The following is a 19,062-nucleotide window of genomic DNA, read 5'->3' on the forward strand; positions in this document are numbered from 1 at the left end:
TCTTCTGCGCTGTTGTTGTGCAGAGGACTGTACTAAACGCTTGAAAAGACTTAGGGAGAAAACAGAAGGCTTTCTGAATTTCAAAGGAAAAGAATCCAACCACGAAGGGACTCGAACCCTCAATCTTCTGATCCGGAATCAGACGCCTTATCCATTAGGCCACGCGGTCGGTGGGAGAAAGTTTTTCCAAACGATCCTAGAGGGAATGAGGAGCTGTTCCTGGCTCGAGGCCGTCCCCTGGAGCTCGCCCCGGGAAGGGAAAACCGATCATCCAGATCCTCTTTCTTTCCTCTGTTCCCCGGGTTTCTTTGCGGAATTACAATGGAAGAACCGGGAGTCGATTCAGGAACCGGTATCCTGGTTCCGACACTTGTCTGTTGTGTGGCCTTGGGCAAGTCGGTGCTTGGAACAGTGCTTGGCACATAGTAAGCGCATAACAAATACCATCATCATCATCAAGACCCCCTCATTCTCTGGGCCTCAGTTCCCTCACCTGTAAAATGGGGATCGAGACTGTGAGCTCCCCGTGGGACAGGGACTGTGGCCAACCCGATTGGCTTGTATCCACCCCAGCCCTTAGTATTCATTCATTCAATCGTATTCATTGAGCGCTTACTGTGTGCAGAGCACTGTACTAAGCGCTTGGAAAGTACACTTCAGCAACAGAGACAATCCCTGCTCACAATGGGCTCACAGTCTAGAAGCGGGGGAGACTGGCAGCAAAACAAGTAAACAGGCATCAATAGTATTCATTCATTCAATCGTATTTATTGAGTGCTTACTATGTGCAGAGCATTGTACTAAGCGCTTGGAATGTACAATTCGACAACAGAGATAATCCCTGCCCAATAACAGGCTCACAGTCTAATCAATATAAATAAATGGAATTGTAGATATATACACAGCATTAATAAAAATAAATAGAATAGTAAATATGTACATAAATACATACAAGTGTTATTCATTCTTTCATTCATTCAATAATATTTATTGATCGCTTACTATGTGCAGAGCACTGTACTAAGCGCTTGGAATGTACAAATCGGCAACAGATAGAGACGGTCCCTGCCCTTTGACGGGCTTACAGTCTAATCGGGGGAGACGGGCAGACAAGAACAATGGCAATAAATAGAGTCAAGGGGAAGAACATCTCATAAAAACAATGGCAACTAAATAGAATCAGGGTGATGTACATCTCATTAAACAAAATAAACAAAATAAATAGGGTGATGAAGATATATACGGTCGAGTTCAGTGCTGAGGGGATGGGAGGGGAGAGGGGAAGGGAGAGAGGGAAAGGGGGGAGAAGAGGGTTTAGCTGCGGAGAGGTAATAATGTTGATGTTTATTAAGCGCTTAATATGTGCAGAGCACTGTTCTAAGCGCTGGGGGAGATACAAGGTAATCAGGTTGTCCCACGTGAGGCTCACAGTTAATCCCCATTTTACAGATGAGGGAACTGAGGCACAGAGAAGTGAAGTGACTTGCCCACAGTCACACAGCTGCCAAGGGGCAGAGCCGGGAGTCGAACCCATGACCTCTGACTCCGAAGCCCGGACTCTTTCCACTGAACCACGCTGGGAGGGTAGAGAGGGAAGCGAAAAAGAGGGGAGCTCAGTCTGGGAAGGCCTATGGGACGGGGAGGGGGGTAGAGCAAAGGGAGAGGGTCGGGGCGATGGGGAGGAGAAGAGGAGCAGAGGACAAGGGGGCGGTCAGTCTGGGAAGGCCTCCTGGAGGAGGTGAGCTTTCCGGAAGGCTTGATGGGGTCGGGGGGGAGTGTGCTAGTTTAGCAGATGTGAGGAGGGAGGACATTTCAGGCCAGAGGAAGGACGTGGGCCAGGGGTCGACAGCGGGACAGGGGAAAACGAGAAAATAAATAATAATGTTGGTACTTGTTAAGCGCTTACTATGTGCCGAGCACTGTTCTAAGCGCTGGGGTAGACACAGGGGAATCAGGTTGTCCCACGTGGGGCTCACAGTCTTAATCCTCATTTTACAGATGAGGGAACTGAGGCACAGAGAAGTGAAGTGACTTGCCCACAGTCACACAGCTGACAAGTGGCAGAGCAGAGAGTCGAACCCATGACCTCTGACTCCAAAGCCCGTGCTCTTTCCAGTGAGCCACGCTGCTTCTCATGACTATACCGAGTGATAGGGGCAGATTGGAAAATCAATTCAGGGGCTAAATGGAGAACAGAACCACCGATCGATAAAACTGTAATCCAGCTAACAACAATGAAAACAAGTGAAAATTCAGCCATTGAAAATGGCAATAGTTGACACATTACACTTGGGTCAGACACAATACCTACCCCACGTGGGGCTCACAATCTAAGGAAGGGGGAGGGCAGGTAGTTAACCACCATTTTACAGTTGAGGAAACTGAGGCACAGAGAGGTCAAGTGATTTGTCTAAGGTCACGCAGCAGGCAAGTGGCAAAACCGGGCTTCAAATCCAGGGTTCCTGATTGCTCGGTCCTTGTGCTTTCCACTGGGCACTAGGTCTCATACCGTGTCAGCTGTGTGACTGTGGGCAAGTCACTTAACTGCTCTGTGCCTCAGTTACCTCATCTGTAAAATGGGCATTTAGATTGTGAGCCTCACGTGGGACAACCTGATGACCCTGTATCTACCCCAGCGCTTAGAAGAGTGCTCTGCACGTAGTAAGCGCTTAACAAATACCAACATTGTTATTGTTGTTGTCTTTAAAAGGGGCAGTCTTTGGGTGCCCAGCCCTTAGAGAGACACTGCTATGCCTCCCACTGTTCTTCTTGGAGTGAAAGCTGGTTCTGTGCCCCTTTCCGCTTCAGTGTTAGTCGAGGATGGATGGACCCTGATGGGGTATCAGAAGGGATGATGCACTGCTAACCTCGTGACTTAGTGGAAAGAGCCTGGCCTTGGGAGTCAGAAGCCATGGGTTCTTATCCTGGCTCTGCCGCTTGTCAGCTGTGTGACCTTGGGCAAGTCACTTCACTTCCTCTCTGTCTCAGTTACCTCATCTGTAAAATGAGGATTAAGACTGTGAGCCCCATGTGGGACAACCTAATTACCTTATATCTACCCCAGCACTTAGAACAATGCTTGGCACATAGTAAGCGCTTAACAAAATAATAATACCATTATTATTACTGAACCTCCATTTTGTCTATTTTCCCAGGGACCTCTCTTCTGGCCTGGAACACCCTCCCTCCTCAAATCTGATAGACTATTACTCTCTCCCCTCCTTCAAAGCCTTACTGAAGATACATCTCCTCCAAGAGGCCTTCCCTGACTAAGCCTCTGGAAAATGGGGATTAACTGTGAGCCTCACTTGGGACAACCTGATGACCCTGTATCTACCCCAGCGCTTAGAACAGTGCTCTGCACATAGTAAGCGCTTAACAAATACCAACATTATTATTATTATTATTAAGCCCCCCTTTCCTCTTCTCCCACTCCCTTCTCCATCACCCTGACTTGCTCCCTTTCTTCATCCCCCCTCCCAGCCCCACAGCACATATGTGCATATCTGTTGTTTATTTATTTCTATTAATGTCTATCTCCCCACTCTCTAAACTGTAAGTTCGTGGTGGGCAGGGAATGTGCCTATTTACTGTTGTATTCTCCCAAGCATTTAGTAGTAAAAATAATAATTATGGTATTTTTTTAGCGCTTACTATGTGCAAAGCACTGTTCTAAGCACTGGGTTTAGTACAGTGAATTAGCATGGCATAGCAGATAGAGCATGGGCCTGGGAGGCAGAAGGTAACGGATTCTACTCCCGACTCTGCCACTTGTCTGCTGTATGACTTTGGGTAAGTCACTTCACTTCTCTGGGCCTTAGTTCCCTCATCTGAAAAATGGGGATTATGACTGTGAGCCCCACGTGGGACAACCTGATTACCTTGTATAATAATGTTGGTATTTGTTAAGTGCTTACTATGTGCTAAGCACTGTTCTAAGCGCTGGGATAGATACAAGGTTGTCCCACTTGTATTCATTCATGCAATAGTATTTATTGAACGCTATGTGCAGAGCACTGTACTAAGCGCTTGGAATGGACAATTGGGCAACAGAGAGAGACCAGCCCTGCCCAGTGACTGGCTCACAATCTAAATGGGGGAGACAGACAGCAGAGCAAAACTGAACAAAAGAAAAACCAGACATCATCAAGATAAATAGAATCAAGGAGATATACACCTCATTAACAAAATGAATAGGGTAATAAATAATACGTACAAATAAGCACAGTGCTGAGGGGAGGGGAAGGGGGAAGAACAGAGGTTGGGGGCTTGACACATAGTAAGTGCTTAGCAAATACCATATTAATGATAATAATAATTATTATTACAGTGCTCTGCACAAGCAGCGTGGCTCAGTGGAAAGAGCCCAGGTTTGGGAGTCAGAGGTCATGGGTTCAAATCCCGGCTCTGCCACTTTCATTCATTCAATAGTATTTATTGAGCGCTTACTATGTGCAGAGCACTGTACTAAGCGCTTGGAATGAACAAGTCGGCAACAGATAGAGACAGTCCCTGCCGTTTGACGGCTTACAGTCTAACTGGTGGAGACGGACAGACAATTCATTCATTCATTCATTCAATAGTATTTATTGAGCGCTTACTATGTGCAGAGCACTGTACTAAGCGCTTGGGATGAACAAGTCGGCAACAGATAGAGACAGTCCCTGCCGTTTGACGGGCTTACGGTCTAATCGGGGGAGACGGACAGACGAGAACGATGGCGATAAATAGAGTCGAGGGGAAGAACATCTCGTAAAAACAATGGCAACTAAATAGAATCAAGGAGATGTACAATTCATTAACAAAATAAATAGGGCAATGGAAATATAGACAGTTGAGCGGACGAGTACAGTGCTGTGGGGAAGGGAAGGGAGAGGTGGAGCAGAGGGAAAAGGGGAAAAAGAGGGTTTAGCTGCGGAGAGGTGAAGTGGGGGTGGCAGAGGGAGTAGAGGGAGAAGAGGAGCCCAGTCTGGGAAGGCCTCTTGGAGGAGGTGAGTTTTAAGTAGGGTTTTGAAGAGGGGAAGAGAATCAGTTTGGCGGAGGTGAGGAGGGAGGGCGTTCCGGGACCGCGGGAGGACGTGGCCCGGGGGTCGACGGCGGGATGGGCGAGACCGAGGGTCGGTGAGGAGGTGGGCGGCGGAGGAGCGGAGCGTGCGGGGTGGGCGGTAGAAAGAGAGAAGGGAGGAGAGGTAGGAAGGGGCAAGGGGATGGAGAGCCTCGAAGCCTAGAGTGAGGAGTTTTTGTTTGGAGCGGAGGTCGATAGGCAACCACCGGAGTTGTTTAAGAAGGGGAGTGACATGCCCAGATCGTTTCTGCGGGAAGATGAGCCGGGCGGCGGAGTGAAGAATAGACCGGAGCGGGGCGAGAGAGGAGGAAGGGAGGTCAGAGAGAAGGCCGACACAGTAGTCTAGCCGGGATATAACGAGAGCCCGTAGCAGTAAGGTAGCCATTTGGATGGAGAGGAAAGATGAAACTGGCAGGTCTCGGTAACGGATAGGATGTGTGGGGTGAACGAGAGGGACGAGTCAAGGATGACACCGAGATCGCGGGCCCGAGAGACGGGAAGGACGGTCGTGCCATCGACGGTGATAGAGAAGTCTGGGAGAGGACCGGGTTTGGGAGGGAAGATGAGGAGCTCAGTCTCGCTCATGTTGAGTTTTAGGTGGCGGGCCGACATCCAGGTGGAGACGTCCCGGAGGCGGGAGGAGATGCGAGCCCGAAGGGAGGGGGAAAGGACGGGGCGGAGATGTAGATCTGCGTGTCATCTGCGTAGAGATGGTAGTCAAAGTCAAAGACAAGAACAATGGCAATAAATAAAGTCGAGGGGAAGAACATCTCGTATTCATTCATTCATTCATTCAATACTATTTATTGAGTGCTTACTATGTGCAGAGCATTGTACTAAGCGCTTGGAATGAACAAGTCAGCAACAGATAGAGACAGTCCCTGCCGTTTGACGGGCTTACAGTCTAATCGGGGGAGACGGACAGACAAGAACAATGGCAATTAAAAAAAATGGCAACTAAATAGAATCAAGGTGATGCATATTTCATTAACAAAATAAATAGGGTGATGAAAATATATACAGTTGAGCAGACGAGTAGAGTGCTGAGGGGATGGGAAGGGAGAGGGGTAGGAGCAGAGGGAAATGGGGGGAAAAGAGGGTTAAGCTGCGGAGAGGTGAAGGGGGGGCGGTAGAGGGAGTAGAGGGAGAAGGGGAGCTCAGTCTGGGAAGGCCTCTTGGAGGAGGTGAGTTTTAAGTAGGGTTTTAAAGAGGGGAAGAGAATCAGTTTGGCGGAGGTGAGGAGGGAGGGCGTTCCAGGACCGCGGGAGGACGTGGCCCAGGGGTCGACAGCGGGACCACTTGTCAGCTGTGTGACTTTGGGCAAGTTACTTCACTTCTCTGTGCCTCAGTTCCCTCATCTGTATAATGGGGATGAAGATTGTGAGCCTCGCGTGGGACAACCTGACAACCCTGTATCTCTCCCAGCGCTTATAAGAGTACTCTGAACATAGGAAGCGCTTAACAAATACCAACATTATTATTAACTTCTCTGTGCCTCAGTTCCCACATGTGTAAAATGGGGATGAAGATTATGAGCCTTGCGTGGGACAACCTGATTACCCTGTATCCCCCCCAGCGCTTAGAACAGTGCTCGGCACAGAGTAAGCGCTTAACAAATACCAACATTATTATTAACTTCTCTGGGCCTCAGTGACCTCATCTGCAAAATGGGGATGAAGACTGTGAGCCCCACGTGGTACAACCTGATCACTTTGGACATCCCCAGCGCTTAGAACAGTGCTGTGCACAGAGTAAGTGCTTAACAAATACCAACGTTTAAAATACGGTTGAATGAATGAACTGCATATATTTTCATTACCCTATTTATTTTGTTAATGAAATGTACATCGCCTTGATTCTATTTAGTTGCCATTGTTTTTACGAGATGTTCTTCCCCTTGATTCTATTTATTGCCATTGTTCTTGCCTGTCTGTCTCCCCCATTAGACTGTAAGCCCGTTAAACGGCAGGGACTATCTCTATCTGTTGTCGACTTGTTCATTCCAAGCGCTTAGTACAGTGCTCTGCACATAGTAAGCGCTCAATAAATACTATTGAATGAATGAATGTGGATAGTCTCTCCTTGGTCCTGCAAATGGCCAATAAGGGCAACTGAGTCAGAGGGAAAGGGAGACATCAGAGGGCTTCAGACACCCCTGTCCTAATTATTCTTCTTTTCCAGCACAGGTAAAGATGGAATCGTTTCTCCCTGACTTCTCTCTAGGCTACAAAAACGAATGGCCTTTCCCACCCCCCGCCATCTTTAAGCTTCTTCCTCTAGGCCTGCCCGCTTCCACATCTCGCGAGAGTTTGAGCCGCGCGCTCTTCGCCCCCTCCCAACGGCCTCTCGGGTTGCCCGGTAACGGAGCAGCCAATCAGGCACGGGCTGTGGCAACCTGGAGGCACGTGACCGGCCCCTTCCCACCGCCTCGTTGCTCCCCGCCGGAGCCCCGCCCCCTCAGCCTTGGAGGCGCGCGATTGGCCAACGGATTCCTCCAGGTGAAGGCCGGCGCGGGGCGGGCGCGTGATTTGCATCTGATTTGCATCTGATTTGCGTTCGATTTGCATGCTTCCTCCCCCTCTTCCCCCCCCCGCTCGGCTACCGGGCTTGGCGGGGGAAAAGCTGGGCTGTCGGCGGCAGCTCTGCGCAGTGAGCTGCTGCTCCTCCTCCTCTTCCTCCTGCAATCTGGGGCTGAGGCTCGGAGGTAACGGATTCCTGGGACCAGCGCTTATTAGGGGCGACTCCCCTGGGCTAGTTGCATGGTGGAAGGAGGGGGTCTTCGAACCCGGAGGGCCCCCCCTGGGGCTGGTGACTGGAGAGGGAGGGTACCCCGAGGCCGGTGCATGGAGAGGGAGGGTGCCCCAGGACCGGTGCATGGAGAGGGAGGGTGCCCCAGGACCGATGCATGGAGAGGGAGGGTGCCCCAGGACCGGTGCATGGAGAGGGAGGGTGCCCCAGGACCGATGCATGGAGAGGGAGGGTGCCCCAGGACCGGTGCATGGAGAGGGAGGGTGCCCCAGGACCGGTGAATGGAGAGGGAGGGTGCCCCAGGACCGGTACATGGAGAGGAAGGGTGCCCCGGGGCCGGTACATGAAGAGGGAGGGTACCCCGGACCGGTGCATGGAGAGGGAGGGTGTCCGGGGCTGGTGTATGGAGACGGAAGGTGCCCCGGGACTGGTGCATGGAGACAGAAGGTGCCCCGGGGCCGGTGCATGGAGAGGGAGGGTGCCCCGGGGCCGCTGCATGGAGACGGAAGGTGCCCCGGGACCGCTGCTTGCAGCCTGGGGAGCTCCACGACCGCTCCTTCAAGTGCGTGTCGGAGAGAGCCCAGGGCCGGGGCTCGCAGTGCCGGGGGAGCCTGAGGTCAGAGAATGACCCTGAGGCCGCCCCTCATCCCCCGGGGATCAGGGTCTCCTGGGGGGCTGGGGAGAACTGAAAGATTGATGGGGAGGAGGAGGGAGACTCCCCGCCGCCTATGTTAGCGGCTGGAGGCCCCAGGGCAGGATAGTAATAAATATTAATAATAGTGGTATGTGCCAAGCACTGTTCTAAGCGCTGGAGTAGTTACAAGGTAATCAGGTTGTCCCACGTGGGGCTCAGAGTCTTAAATCCCGTTTTACAGATGAGGTAACAGGCATTGAGAAGTTAAGTGACTTGCCCAAGGTCACACAGCAGACAAGTGGCGGAGCAGGGATTAGAACCCACGACCTCCGACTCCCAAGCCCGTGCCGTTTCCATTGAGCCACGCTGATGCACAGAGGCCGGAGATGGTGGGATGTGGGGGTGCCCGGCCCCCCAATTCCTGCAAGGAAACAGGGGTTATGGCTTGAGGCAGTGCAGGCCTCTTTAAGATCGTTCTGCTTCCACAACTAGTGAAATGAGCTTGAGAGTGGGAGGCAAGGAGTCTGGTCCCAGACTCTCCACCATCGCTCTTTCTTTTTCCCAGTGTGGCTTTGCACAATTCATGTGCCCCCTCTGGGTCCCTTTAGATGTAAGATGGGAAGACAGTAGCTCGCTCACAGAGGGCGTAGATACGGTGAGAGGGAAGAAAACCTGATCTGTAGAATGGTAGGGATAGGGAGGGGTTGACTTTGGTCTTGTGGGCGGTGAGAATCCTTTCTCACTTAAAATATTTTCTAATTCGCTTTTTCCAGAGGCTAGGTTTCTTTGTCTTTCGAGAGATAGGAGGCTGGTTAAATGTAATTCCCTGGTGAATGTTAGGACGTGATAAATCATCCTTGAGTTAATCAGTCTCCTCCCCCTCTCCCCCATCTTTTTCACCTTTCCTTCAGTTTTTCTAGAACCTCCTGAAGATCGTGGGCAGCAGAGCGAGCGGGAGTCTCGGGATCATGTCTGGAAATCCGACCGTTGGCTCAGAGCAAAACAACAACAGCCATGAAAACAAGGCCCCCAATCTGCGGACGTCTGAGAAGAAGTGCTGTGAGTACCCCCACAGGGGACGGAAATGGAGACCAGTGGGGTTGAGGGGCGGGGATGGGACCTTAGCCATCTCTCACACTTCCATTCCACTGCTCCAACTGGTTGGGTTTTATGCCCCAAGGGGTAGGGGAGATGGGGAGGGAGGGATGGAGAGGAGATGGGGGAAGTGGCGGAGCTGGCGTTCAGAACTTAAAACAATGTGCTCCATTCTGCAAAGTCTCCAAAAGTGAAACAAAATAAGCAACTCCCATCTTCATCAGCAGGAGGTTTATTCATGGACAACTTCCCGGAGTCGGGCACATTGGGAACCCCACCTTTGAAAAGTACAGAGTAAACTGAGCTTTCATGGGCCTTAGTCACTCTGAACCCCTTTCTGGCCAAAGTGGCTGACTAACATTCATTCAGCCCTGCATATGTGACCTTGTCCAGGCTGGGCAGGTGGAACAGTTAATCAGTCAATTAGTGGTATTTACTGAGTACTTACTGCGTGCAGAGCACTGTGCTAAGCACATGGGAGAGTGCTGCTGAGTTAGTGGACGCGTCCTTGCCCATAGCGAGCTTACAAATGCAGACCTCACCAAGTTTCCTCACTTAAACTTTTCTGGGGGAGGTACACATTGGAATTTATCTGTTTGCCTGGGTCTCGAGTAGTTGGCATGGAGGCTGCATGCCAGCTGAGAAAAAGGACTCCTCCCCCTTCTGTGCCCCATTTTGTTGGGATTTGAGGAGTATCAGCTCTTCCCTTGGTGTCTCCATGTGTTTCATCTCTCTCCTGGTGTAGATTTTCCTTCTCCTTTTGCACGTTTTTTAAAAATGGTATTTATCAAGTGTTTACTATGTGCCAGGCACTGTACTAAGCATTGAGAATAGATACAGGCAATCAGGTTGGACACAGTGTGTGTCCCATTTGGGGCTCAAAAGTCTACTCCCATTTTACAGATAAGGTAACTGAAGCACAGAGAAGTAACTTGTTTGAGATCATAGAGCAGACAAGGGGTGGAGCCGGCATTAGAATCCAGTTCCTCTGACTTCCAGGCCTGTGCCCTAATACTAATAATAATGTTGGTATTGAAGTGCTTACTATGTGCAGAGCACTGTTCTAAGCATTGGGGTAGACACAGGGTAATCAGCTTGTCCCACGTGAGGTTCACAGTCTTCATCCCCATTTTACAGATGAGGGAACTGAGGCACAGAGAAGGTAAGTGACTTGCCTACAGTCACACAGCTGACAAGTGGCAGAGCTGGGATTTGAACCCATACCCTCTGACTCCCAAGCCCATGCTCTTTCCACTGAGCCACGCTGCTGCTTCTCCTGTCCCATAGGGTTGACCTGGGATTCAGAAGGACGTGTCCCTGGCAGCAGGACAGGTGTTTGGCCAGAAATGGAGCACTTGGGCCAGTGAAGCAGAATAACATTTTTGGTCTTGTCCCACCAGCCAGGCCTACACTCTAGGCTGCAGCCAAGGCCTGGTGAGTTCACGTGTCCTCTCCGGGGAGTTGTCTCTGCTGGCTTGTTGCGCCTTATTTCTGGGTCCTCACCTGTGCCTGGCAGTGACGTCCACCCAGGGAACTCAGGAGGACAGATCAGTTTGGGCCCCAGCGGTTTGGCCTTTCCATCAGTTTACAGTGTTGGCGTTCACACTTGAGCCGTTATTAATATCAGCGGGTGAAAGCAGCTGACAGGCTGGGAAGCATTCCGTTCAGAGCCGCTTCCTGGGCCTCGACCTTCACTTTGAGCGAAAGCCCTTGGTGATCTCGTGATTGATGATATTAATCCCCCCTCTCTGAGTCAATCAAGCTTCTTGTGGGAAGTGATGCCTCAGTCGGATTGGGGCTGAGGACAAGCTCTGTCCCCTGTAGTGGTTTTCTCTTCACCCATGAGGAGATTTCATCTCAAAAAGGAAACGGAGACTGACCACAGTGCAGAAACTGGGCACAGGCTGTTAGAGTGGGATATTTGAAGCTGCTGATTCCATAGAGTTTCCAGCTGTTTCCCTCGTGAAAGGGGAGGGTGGCACAGCTGCTCTGCCGAAGTTTCCTGGGGCTTGTTACCTGGATCTTCTCTCCTGAAGCCCCCGCCTTTGTGTAGTGCTCCTAGGGCAGTCCACCCTTTGGTTAAAGACAGTTGGGTTTGGCCCCTACATGGGATGAGGGCTTCAGTTCTGCCTGACTTTACCTCCCAAGAGCTGTAAGAGTCGAGAAAAAACTGATGCAATCACCTTCCCTTCTGTCCTTTCATTAATACTAATTATGGTACTTCTTAAGCCCTTACTTTGTGCCAAGCACTCTTCTAAACACTGGGGTAGGTACTAGTTAATCAGAGTAGAAACAGTCCCTGTCTCACATGGGGCTCACACCGTTAATCTCCATTTTACAGTTGAGGTAACGGAGGCCCAGAGAAGCTAAGTGACTTGCCCAAAGTCACACAGCAGACAAGTGGTGGACTCAGGATTAGAACACATGACCTTCTGGTTCCCAGGCCCATGCTCCATCTACTGACCTACGTTCTTTTCTTCCATTGTAGCTTCCTGGTTCCCTCTTGGAGATTGCTTTGCTTTCTCCCACAAGTAAAGCCTCCTGGAGAGGGCAGCTTAGACGCTGTCACTGTCCAAAGGAAAATGAAGCTGGAGGGCAGGAATTCCATGTGGAGTTGTTCTCTCTTCTTGCAACTATAGTATTTGTTAAGGGCTTATTATGTGCCAAGAACTGTCCTAAGCATTAGGGTAGGTACAAGGTAATCAGGTTGGACGCAGTCCCTGTCCCACATGGCACTCTTTTTTTTTTTTTAATGGTGTTTAAGTTCTTACTATGTGCCAGGCACTGTACTAAGTGCTGGGGCAGATATATAGTTAAGTTGGACACAGACCCCGTCCTGCCTGGGGCTCACAGTCTTAGTTCTCATTTTGCAGATGAGGTAACAGAGGCACAGAAAAGTTAAGCGACTTGCCCAAGGTCTCACAGCAGACAAGAGACAGAGCCGGGATTAGAATCTGGGATTCTGTTCAAGTCTGGATGACCTCGAGACAGTGGTTCAACCTCTGTGGGCCTTGGGTTTCCCTCTGTAAAATGGGGAGACTCACACTTGCTCCTGCCTCCATCTCACGGGGACTTTATGAAGAGGAAGGAAACTGCAGACAGGGGAGGGCCAGCGTTATAGGAACCCAGGCTGTGGGAGCTGCTGAGTCCCGGATGTGGTGAGGGCCATGTGATCATCTGTGCAACAGCTGGAGCCCTGAGTCCTAGGGGGCCATTGTCACTCAAGCTGTGGGTTCCAGGCTTCCAGATGTGATTGCTTCAGCCTGCCGGAGGAAACGTGGATTACTGCTTCACGCTGTTGTGCAGAACACCCAGTGACGGGGAGAGGGAAGGAGAGAGGGGACGCCGTTTTCCCTATGTCCTCACCCTCCGCTTAATTAGGCAAATTTCCTGAGTGGTGAGCAAGGAGAGTGAGTTACTTACAGCCCATTGCTGGTCTTGGCTGTGGTACCTTCCCGGAGACTGTTGTTCTAACACTTGGGTGAGCTGGGCTCAGGTGGGGCATTTAATGGGCTGGAAGAGTTGGGAGAATTGGCCTGACCTGGCTAATAATAATAATTGTGGTGTTAAAGTGCTTACTGTGTGCCGAGCATTGTATTATTATTATGGTATTCGTTAGGCACTTATTAAGTGCCAACCACTGATCTAAGCGCCGGGGTGGATACAGAGTCATCCGGTTGTCCCACGTGGGGCTCACAATGTTAATCCCCATTTTCAGATGAGGTACCTGAGGCATAGAGAAGTTAAGTGACTTCCCCAAGGTCACACAGCAGTGGCGGAGCTGGGATTAGAACCCATGTCCTCTGACTCCCAACCGTGCGCTCTTGCCACTAGACCATGCTATCTCCATGGTTCAAGTGCTGCACTGAACACAGAAGTGGATACAAGCAAATCGGGTTTGGACACAAACCCTGTCCCACATGGAGCTCAGTCCTAATTCCCATTTTACAAGTGAGGTGACCGAGATCCAGGGAAGTGCAGTGACTTGCTCAAGGTCATGCAGCAGACAAGTGGCAGAGCAAATGGCATGGAGGGGGGAGAGGGCGATGGTCCTGTGAGCTGGAGGAAGTTTAAGGGACCTTGAGGAATGATCTGACTCAGGCTTGGCTGTGGGAAGGGGTACCTTCTGAGTCTGGCAGAGAAGAGGGTCTCTCATCCCAGGACCCCCTTTAGCTATGGTAACTTTTGGGTTGGAATTTGCATGCATTGAGGTAAACCCTCAGCCCCATTAATGATTTTTGAGGGTGCACCGACCTTCCCTTCTTCCTTGAAGCATCTCCATGCGATTAAAAGAAACAATCCATCAATTGATAAATGGTATTTGAGCGCTTTCTGTGTGCAGAGCATTGGACTAGGCACTTGGGAGAGTACAGTACAACAGAGTTGGCAGACACAGGTCATCTTTGAGTTTTCTCAATTAAGGTACTTGTTAAGTGCTTACTATGTGCCAAGCACTGTTCTAAGCACGGTAGGTGCAAGATCGTCAGGTTGGACACAGTCCCTGTCCTACATAGGGCTCACACTGTTAATCCTCATTTTACAAAATGAGGTAACTGAGGCACAGAGAAGTGAAGTGACTTTGTCAAGGTCACACAGCAGTCAAGAGTTGGAGCTGTGATGAGAACCTAGGTCCTTCTGACTCCTAGGCCCATGCTCTATCCACTAAGTCATGGCTCTACATGCAGCCTCTTCTGGGATGGGGCATATAGCAACCTGGGTAGAAACTTGATAGCTCCTGAGGGAGAGAGCTCTGGAATCAATAAGATCTCAGCTGTTGGGCAGTGGCACAGAGCCAGGGGGACAATTCCCAAAGAAGGGCTCGGATTGGATTCTTGTTGCTCTGGGACTGGAGTCTCATTGCTCTGAGAGGCCTCTTTGTGAGCTTGGTGGCCACAGAGCACTGAGATAGACTCTAAGAGGCTTAGCATGTGGCTTTTGGTGAGCAGGTTGGGGTTGGTAGGTTTTCAAGAGTTGCCATGATCAACCTATCCATCAGTGGTGTTGACTGAGTCCTTACTGTGTGCAGAGCACTTTATTAAGCACTTGGGAGAGGACAGTGGACTAAACCTGATCCCTGCCTGCAAGGGAGCATCCTTCTTCCTTTTTCAGTTTTGCAGGGGAGGATTGCGCAGAAGCCTTGGGTAGGAGGAGGGGAAGAGGGATGTCTCGGGAACATCTTTCATGCCTGGTGGTGTCCCGTGCAGCCTCGCTGTATCTGGGGACTGAGCCCTGGGTCCCTCTGGGATCCCCTGCCTTCATTCCCAGCCCCTCTAACCCTATCCTTCCATATATCCCTCCTCTCCCTGTCACAGCATGGGCATCCTACATGACCAACTCCCCAACTCTCATCGTTATGATCGGCCTGCCCGCCCGGGGCAAGACCTATGTGTCGAAGAAGCTTACCCGCTACCTCAACTGGATTGGTGTGCCCACCAAAGGTGAGGTGGGGGGTGCTGGGGGCAGTTAACGATGGGCCAGACATCTGGAGGGGGCAGGGCTTAAAGCTGGCTCACTAGGAAGCTGCCCCGTCGTCGCCAAGACTTGGCAGCGTGGCAGGGTAAGTCATCAAAGCCCCTCAGCCAAGCGGGGTCCTTGAAGACACGCTGAGTTAGGTGATAGAGAGGAGGTGTCCCTGTTGAGTCCAAGTGAGACCAGTCGTGGACCAGGTGGAAAGCCTGCAGCGGGGGAGAGCAGGGTGAAAATCACCCTCCCAGATGATGGGGTTGGGTGGTGACTCCCGTGATCTCTGGCCTCTGCCTTCCTGCCAGGGCCTTCTGGCCTTGTCCACTTGGATGAGAAGGGAGGACAGGATACCATGAGGGAGGGCCCTTCCCCCTCTCTCTGGTACCTGGAGAAATCCTCTCTGTGCAGGAAAATCTATCTCCAAAGGCCCAAGGGGGCAGGCCCACTAGACCAGGTCTTCCACTTGCCCTCAGGCTGGGAGAACGTAAGCCAGTGCAGCCTCCGTGGCAGAGAATTGACACCCTGGCTGGCTGGCAGGTACTTCTTTTCCCTGGGGACGCTGGGGGAAGTGGAGCGGTCATACTATTTGGAGGGTTGGTGTCTCCTACAGTGTTCAACTTGGGGGTGTACCGGCGCCAAGCGGTCAAGTCTTACAAGTCCTACGACTTCTTCCGGCACGACAACAAGGAGGCCATGAAGATCCGAAAGTGAGTCCATCCCAGGAGGGCCAAGAAATCGAGGGCCGGGCAGGCCATAGGGGATCCAGCCGGGCAGGTGGGGAGTTTGGCTTCTTAGACACCCGGGGCCCAGGAGTGAGGCCGAAGGTCCGTTGAGGAAGAAGGGGTGACTCCTCCCAGCTTCGTCTCTTGTGGTGCTGAAGGCCCTGGGGCTGGTGGAAAGGGCTGTGGGCTGGCCTGGGACGGGGTGAAGGCGAGATGGGTCCTGGACTAACTAAAGGAGGTATGGTGGGCAGACGGGTGGACGGGCAGGATTACAGAGGCTGGAAGGGTGGGAAGGGAGTGCAGGGGACCTGACCCGAGGACTGGACAGGTTTGGGAGAGGCGGTGGGTGGAGAGGCCCCTGTGAATAGGTCTGGGGGAGCCAACAGGCTATCTCTGAACCCCGGCCCTGGCTGCTGTCCCTCTGCCCTCACTCCCTCTCGTTTTAGGCAGTGTGCCCTGGTGGCTCTGGAGGACGTGAAGGCGTATTTCACTGACGATGGTGGGCAGATTGCGGTGAGCCCCACCCCCTCCCACCTTGGACCTGGCTAGGGGCAGCATTTACCCCATAACTTCCTTCCCCCATTTCCCGCTCCCCTGCCCCCACCTTCCTTCCTTTTCTCCCCTCTCCCTCCCTTCCCAACCTCACCTGTTCTTCTTCTCATCCCTTCCAGGTGTTCGATGCCACCAACACCACCCGAGAGAGGAGAGACCTCATCTTGAATTTTGCCCAGGAGAATGCTTTCAAGGTAGGAGAAGGGGGTGAGACCTGGCCCCAACCTCATGCTCAGTGCCCAATGCCGGTCCCACTGACTCTCCCTGGACCCTTTCCCTCTGTGTCTACTTGGGCGTGTTTGGTTGGGGGCCGTCCAATCCTCACTGGGGAAGGTCTCCTGAGACTTTTGATTTCTAGGTTCCCCCATTTCTGAATTGCTAGTGATAGGTTGGAGTCTGGAGAGGAAAGGGGGTCCAGATCAGTGGTTCCAAAAACCCATCTTCTCTTCCTCTCTCCGCCCTTCCACCCACACCCCTCCTCCTCACCTTGTTTCCCCTTTCCGGCCTCCAGGTGTTCTTTGTGGAGTCTGTTTGCGACGATCCCGATGTCATTGCTGCCAACATCCTGGTGGGTAACTTCCTCCCCCTCTCTTGTGAGCTGGCTGCCTGTGTGGCATGGTTGGCACCACTAGAATTGCATGAGGGCTTTGAGAAAGTGATCTCCATGAGGGACCAGGATTCTGGCCAGCCTGATTATCTTGTCTCTACCCCAGTGGTTAGTAGAGTAGATTGTAAGCCCCTTGGGGGATAGAATCTGTGTCTAATTCCAGTCAGTCGTTCGTATTTACTGAGTGTTTACTGTGTGCAGAACACTTTATGGGCCTGGGAGTCAGAAGGTCATGGGCTCTAATCCCTTCTTCGCCACTTGTCTGCTGTATGACCTTGGGCAAGCCACCTCACTTCTCTGTGCCTCAGTTACCTCGTCTATAAAATAGGGATTGAGACTGTGGGCCCCATGTGGGACAGGGACTGTGTCCAATTCGGTTTGCTTTATCCACCCCAGCGCTTAGTGCAGTGCCTGGCACATAGTAAGTGCTTAACAAATATCATCTTTATTTGGGAGAGTCCACTATAACAGAGTTGATAGATGCATTCCCTGCCCACAACAAGCTTACAGTCTACAGATTACAGGCGCCTTGCTCACAGTAAGCATCTAATAAATACTAATATTACTACAGGGCTTGGCACCTTGTCAGTGCTGAACAGATAATAATAACAATTCTGGTATTTGTTAAATGCTTACTATGTGCCAGGCACTGTGCTAAGCACTTGGTTAGATACAAACAGATTGGATTGGACATAGTCCCTGTCCTGTATGGGGCTCACAGTCTCAATCCCCAATTTACAGGTGAGGTAACTGAGGCCCAGAGAACTGAAGTGACTTGCTCAAGGTCACACAACAAACAGGTGGTGTAGTCGGGATTAGAACCCATGACCTTCTGACTCCCAGGCCTATGTTCTATCCACTATGCCATGCTGCCGCTATTATTAGGGATCCAGAGGGCATTCTGCCACTTGGGCTGGGCCAGTGGAGATGGTTTGTTCTGCTCTGAGCACGACCACAATTATGGTTATTACCGCAAGAAAAGCCTGGGGTCTGACCTTGGTATGCAAGCATAATTTCATGAAAAGGTGCCAGAAATTGGGGCAGGGCGCAGCTGAAGGGAAATTACTGTCTCTGTCCTCCCTGTCCCCTGCCAGCCTCTGCTCCTTGTCCCTGCTGCTAGGAGCAGACATTTATTTGGTTGTATTTATAGAGCACTTATTGTGTACAGAGCACTGTACTAAGCGCTTGGGAGAGTACACTATAACAGTAGTGCTGCCCATAACAAGCTTAAGTCTAGAGGTGGGAGGCAGACATTAATATCAATAAATTACAGAAATATATTTAAGTGTTGTGGCGCTGGGAGGGGATGAAAAAGGGAGAAAGGGCAATGCAGAAGGGAGTGGGAAGAAGACGAAAGGAGGGCTTAGTCAGGGAAGACCTCTTGGAGGATACTCCTTGCTGGACGGTGAAGGGTGCGGGGAGGAAGTCTGCTCGTCAGGAGGGGTGGTTTCCATGAGGCACAGCCCTTTCCCCAACCCTCTCCCCAAAACCTTAATACCACTTCTGTTCCCTCAGGAAGTGAAGGTGTCCAGCCCCGACTACCCTGAGAGGAACCGGGAGAATGTGATGGAAGATTTCCTGAAGAGGATTGAGTGCTACAAGGTCACTTACCAGCCCCTTGACCCCGACAACTATGACAAGTAAGACGTGTGGGGTCCCACTGGGCCAGGCGGGGGCTGGGGAAGCCTTTGGGTAGTATCACCCCAGCCCCTTAAACCACTCCATGATTCAGACTTTTCCACACAAGATCAATCTAGATGTCTTCTTACCTATGACATTTTTAAGGCAGAAAAAATGGGAGATGTTCCTTTCAGTCAGTCAGTGTGGTATTTATTGAGCACTTACTATGTGCAGAGCACTGTATTGAGCGCTTGGGAGAATACATAGTTGGTGGGTTCTGCCTGATCTCGAACCGTGTTCTTTACTCTTTGAATGTTGCAAAACAGTCCCCCAACCCAGACCTAGCGGTGATGGTAGGTGCTACCATGATCTCATACCTCCGGGATGCAGAGGCAGCGAGCGGCTCACACTTTGGGGAACATGTTCTGTTATACCCAGGTGGTTTGGGCATTTACCTCTCCCGTCTTCCACACCGAGAAGTCTTGGCATCAGCGGTCAGTGCCTGGATTATGCAGAGTCCTTTATCGTGCTGAAAAATCTGAAATTCCTCATGCTG

At 51.3% G+C, this 19,062-nt stretch overlaps 1 protein-coding gene and 1 non-coding gene across 3 annotated transcripts in view; one reads left to right on the forward strand and one right to left on the reverse strand.

The window, feature by feature from the left end:
• Positions 1-96: 96 nt before the first annotated feature.
• On the reverse strand, positions 97-169 carry TRNAR-CCG. The gene has a single exon. It is a non-coding gene; the product is annotated as a tRNA-Arg (tRNA).
• A 7,461-nt stretch (positions 170-7,630) lies between these two features.
• The window catches only part of PFKFB2 (6-phosphofructo-2-kinase/fructose-2,6-biphosphatase 2), a 31,381-nt gene continuing 19,949 nt past the window's right edge, over positions 7,631-19,062 (forward strand). The window contains exons 1-8 of one of the 2 annotated variants that reach the window (XM_029068649.2): positions 7,631-7,769; positions 9,359-9,506; positions 14,855-14,980; positions 15,616-15,712; positions 16,174-16,240; positions 16,399-16,473; positions 16,791-16,847; positions 18,402-18,526. In XM_029068649.2, coding sequence (XP_028924482.1) covers positions 9,416-9,506; positions 14,855-14,980; positions 15,616-15,712; positions 16,174-16,240; positions 16,399-16,473; positions 16,791-16,847; positions 18,402-18,526 — 638 coding nt within the window. In that variant the 5' untranslated portion in view covers positions 7,631-7,769; positions 9,359-9,415. The remainder of the gene's footprint in view (positions 7,770-9,358; positions 9,507-14,854; positions 14,981-15,615; positions 15,713-16,173; positions 16,241-16,398; positions 16,474-16,790; positions 16,848-18,401; positions 18,527-19,062) is intronic. The other variant, XM_029068651.2, reaches the window with a different exon arrangement.

This window comes from Ornithorhynchus anatinus, chromosome 7, assembly GCF_004115215.2.
Source record: "Ornithorhynchus anatinus isolate Pmale09 chromosome 7, mOrnAna1.pri.v4, whole genome shotgun sequence".
Taxonomy (NCBI): Eukaryota; Metazoa; Chordata; class Mammalia; order Monotremata; family Ornithorhynchidae; genus Ornithorhynchus; species Ornithorhynchus anatinus.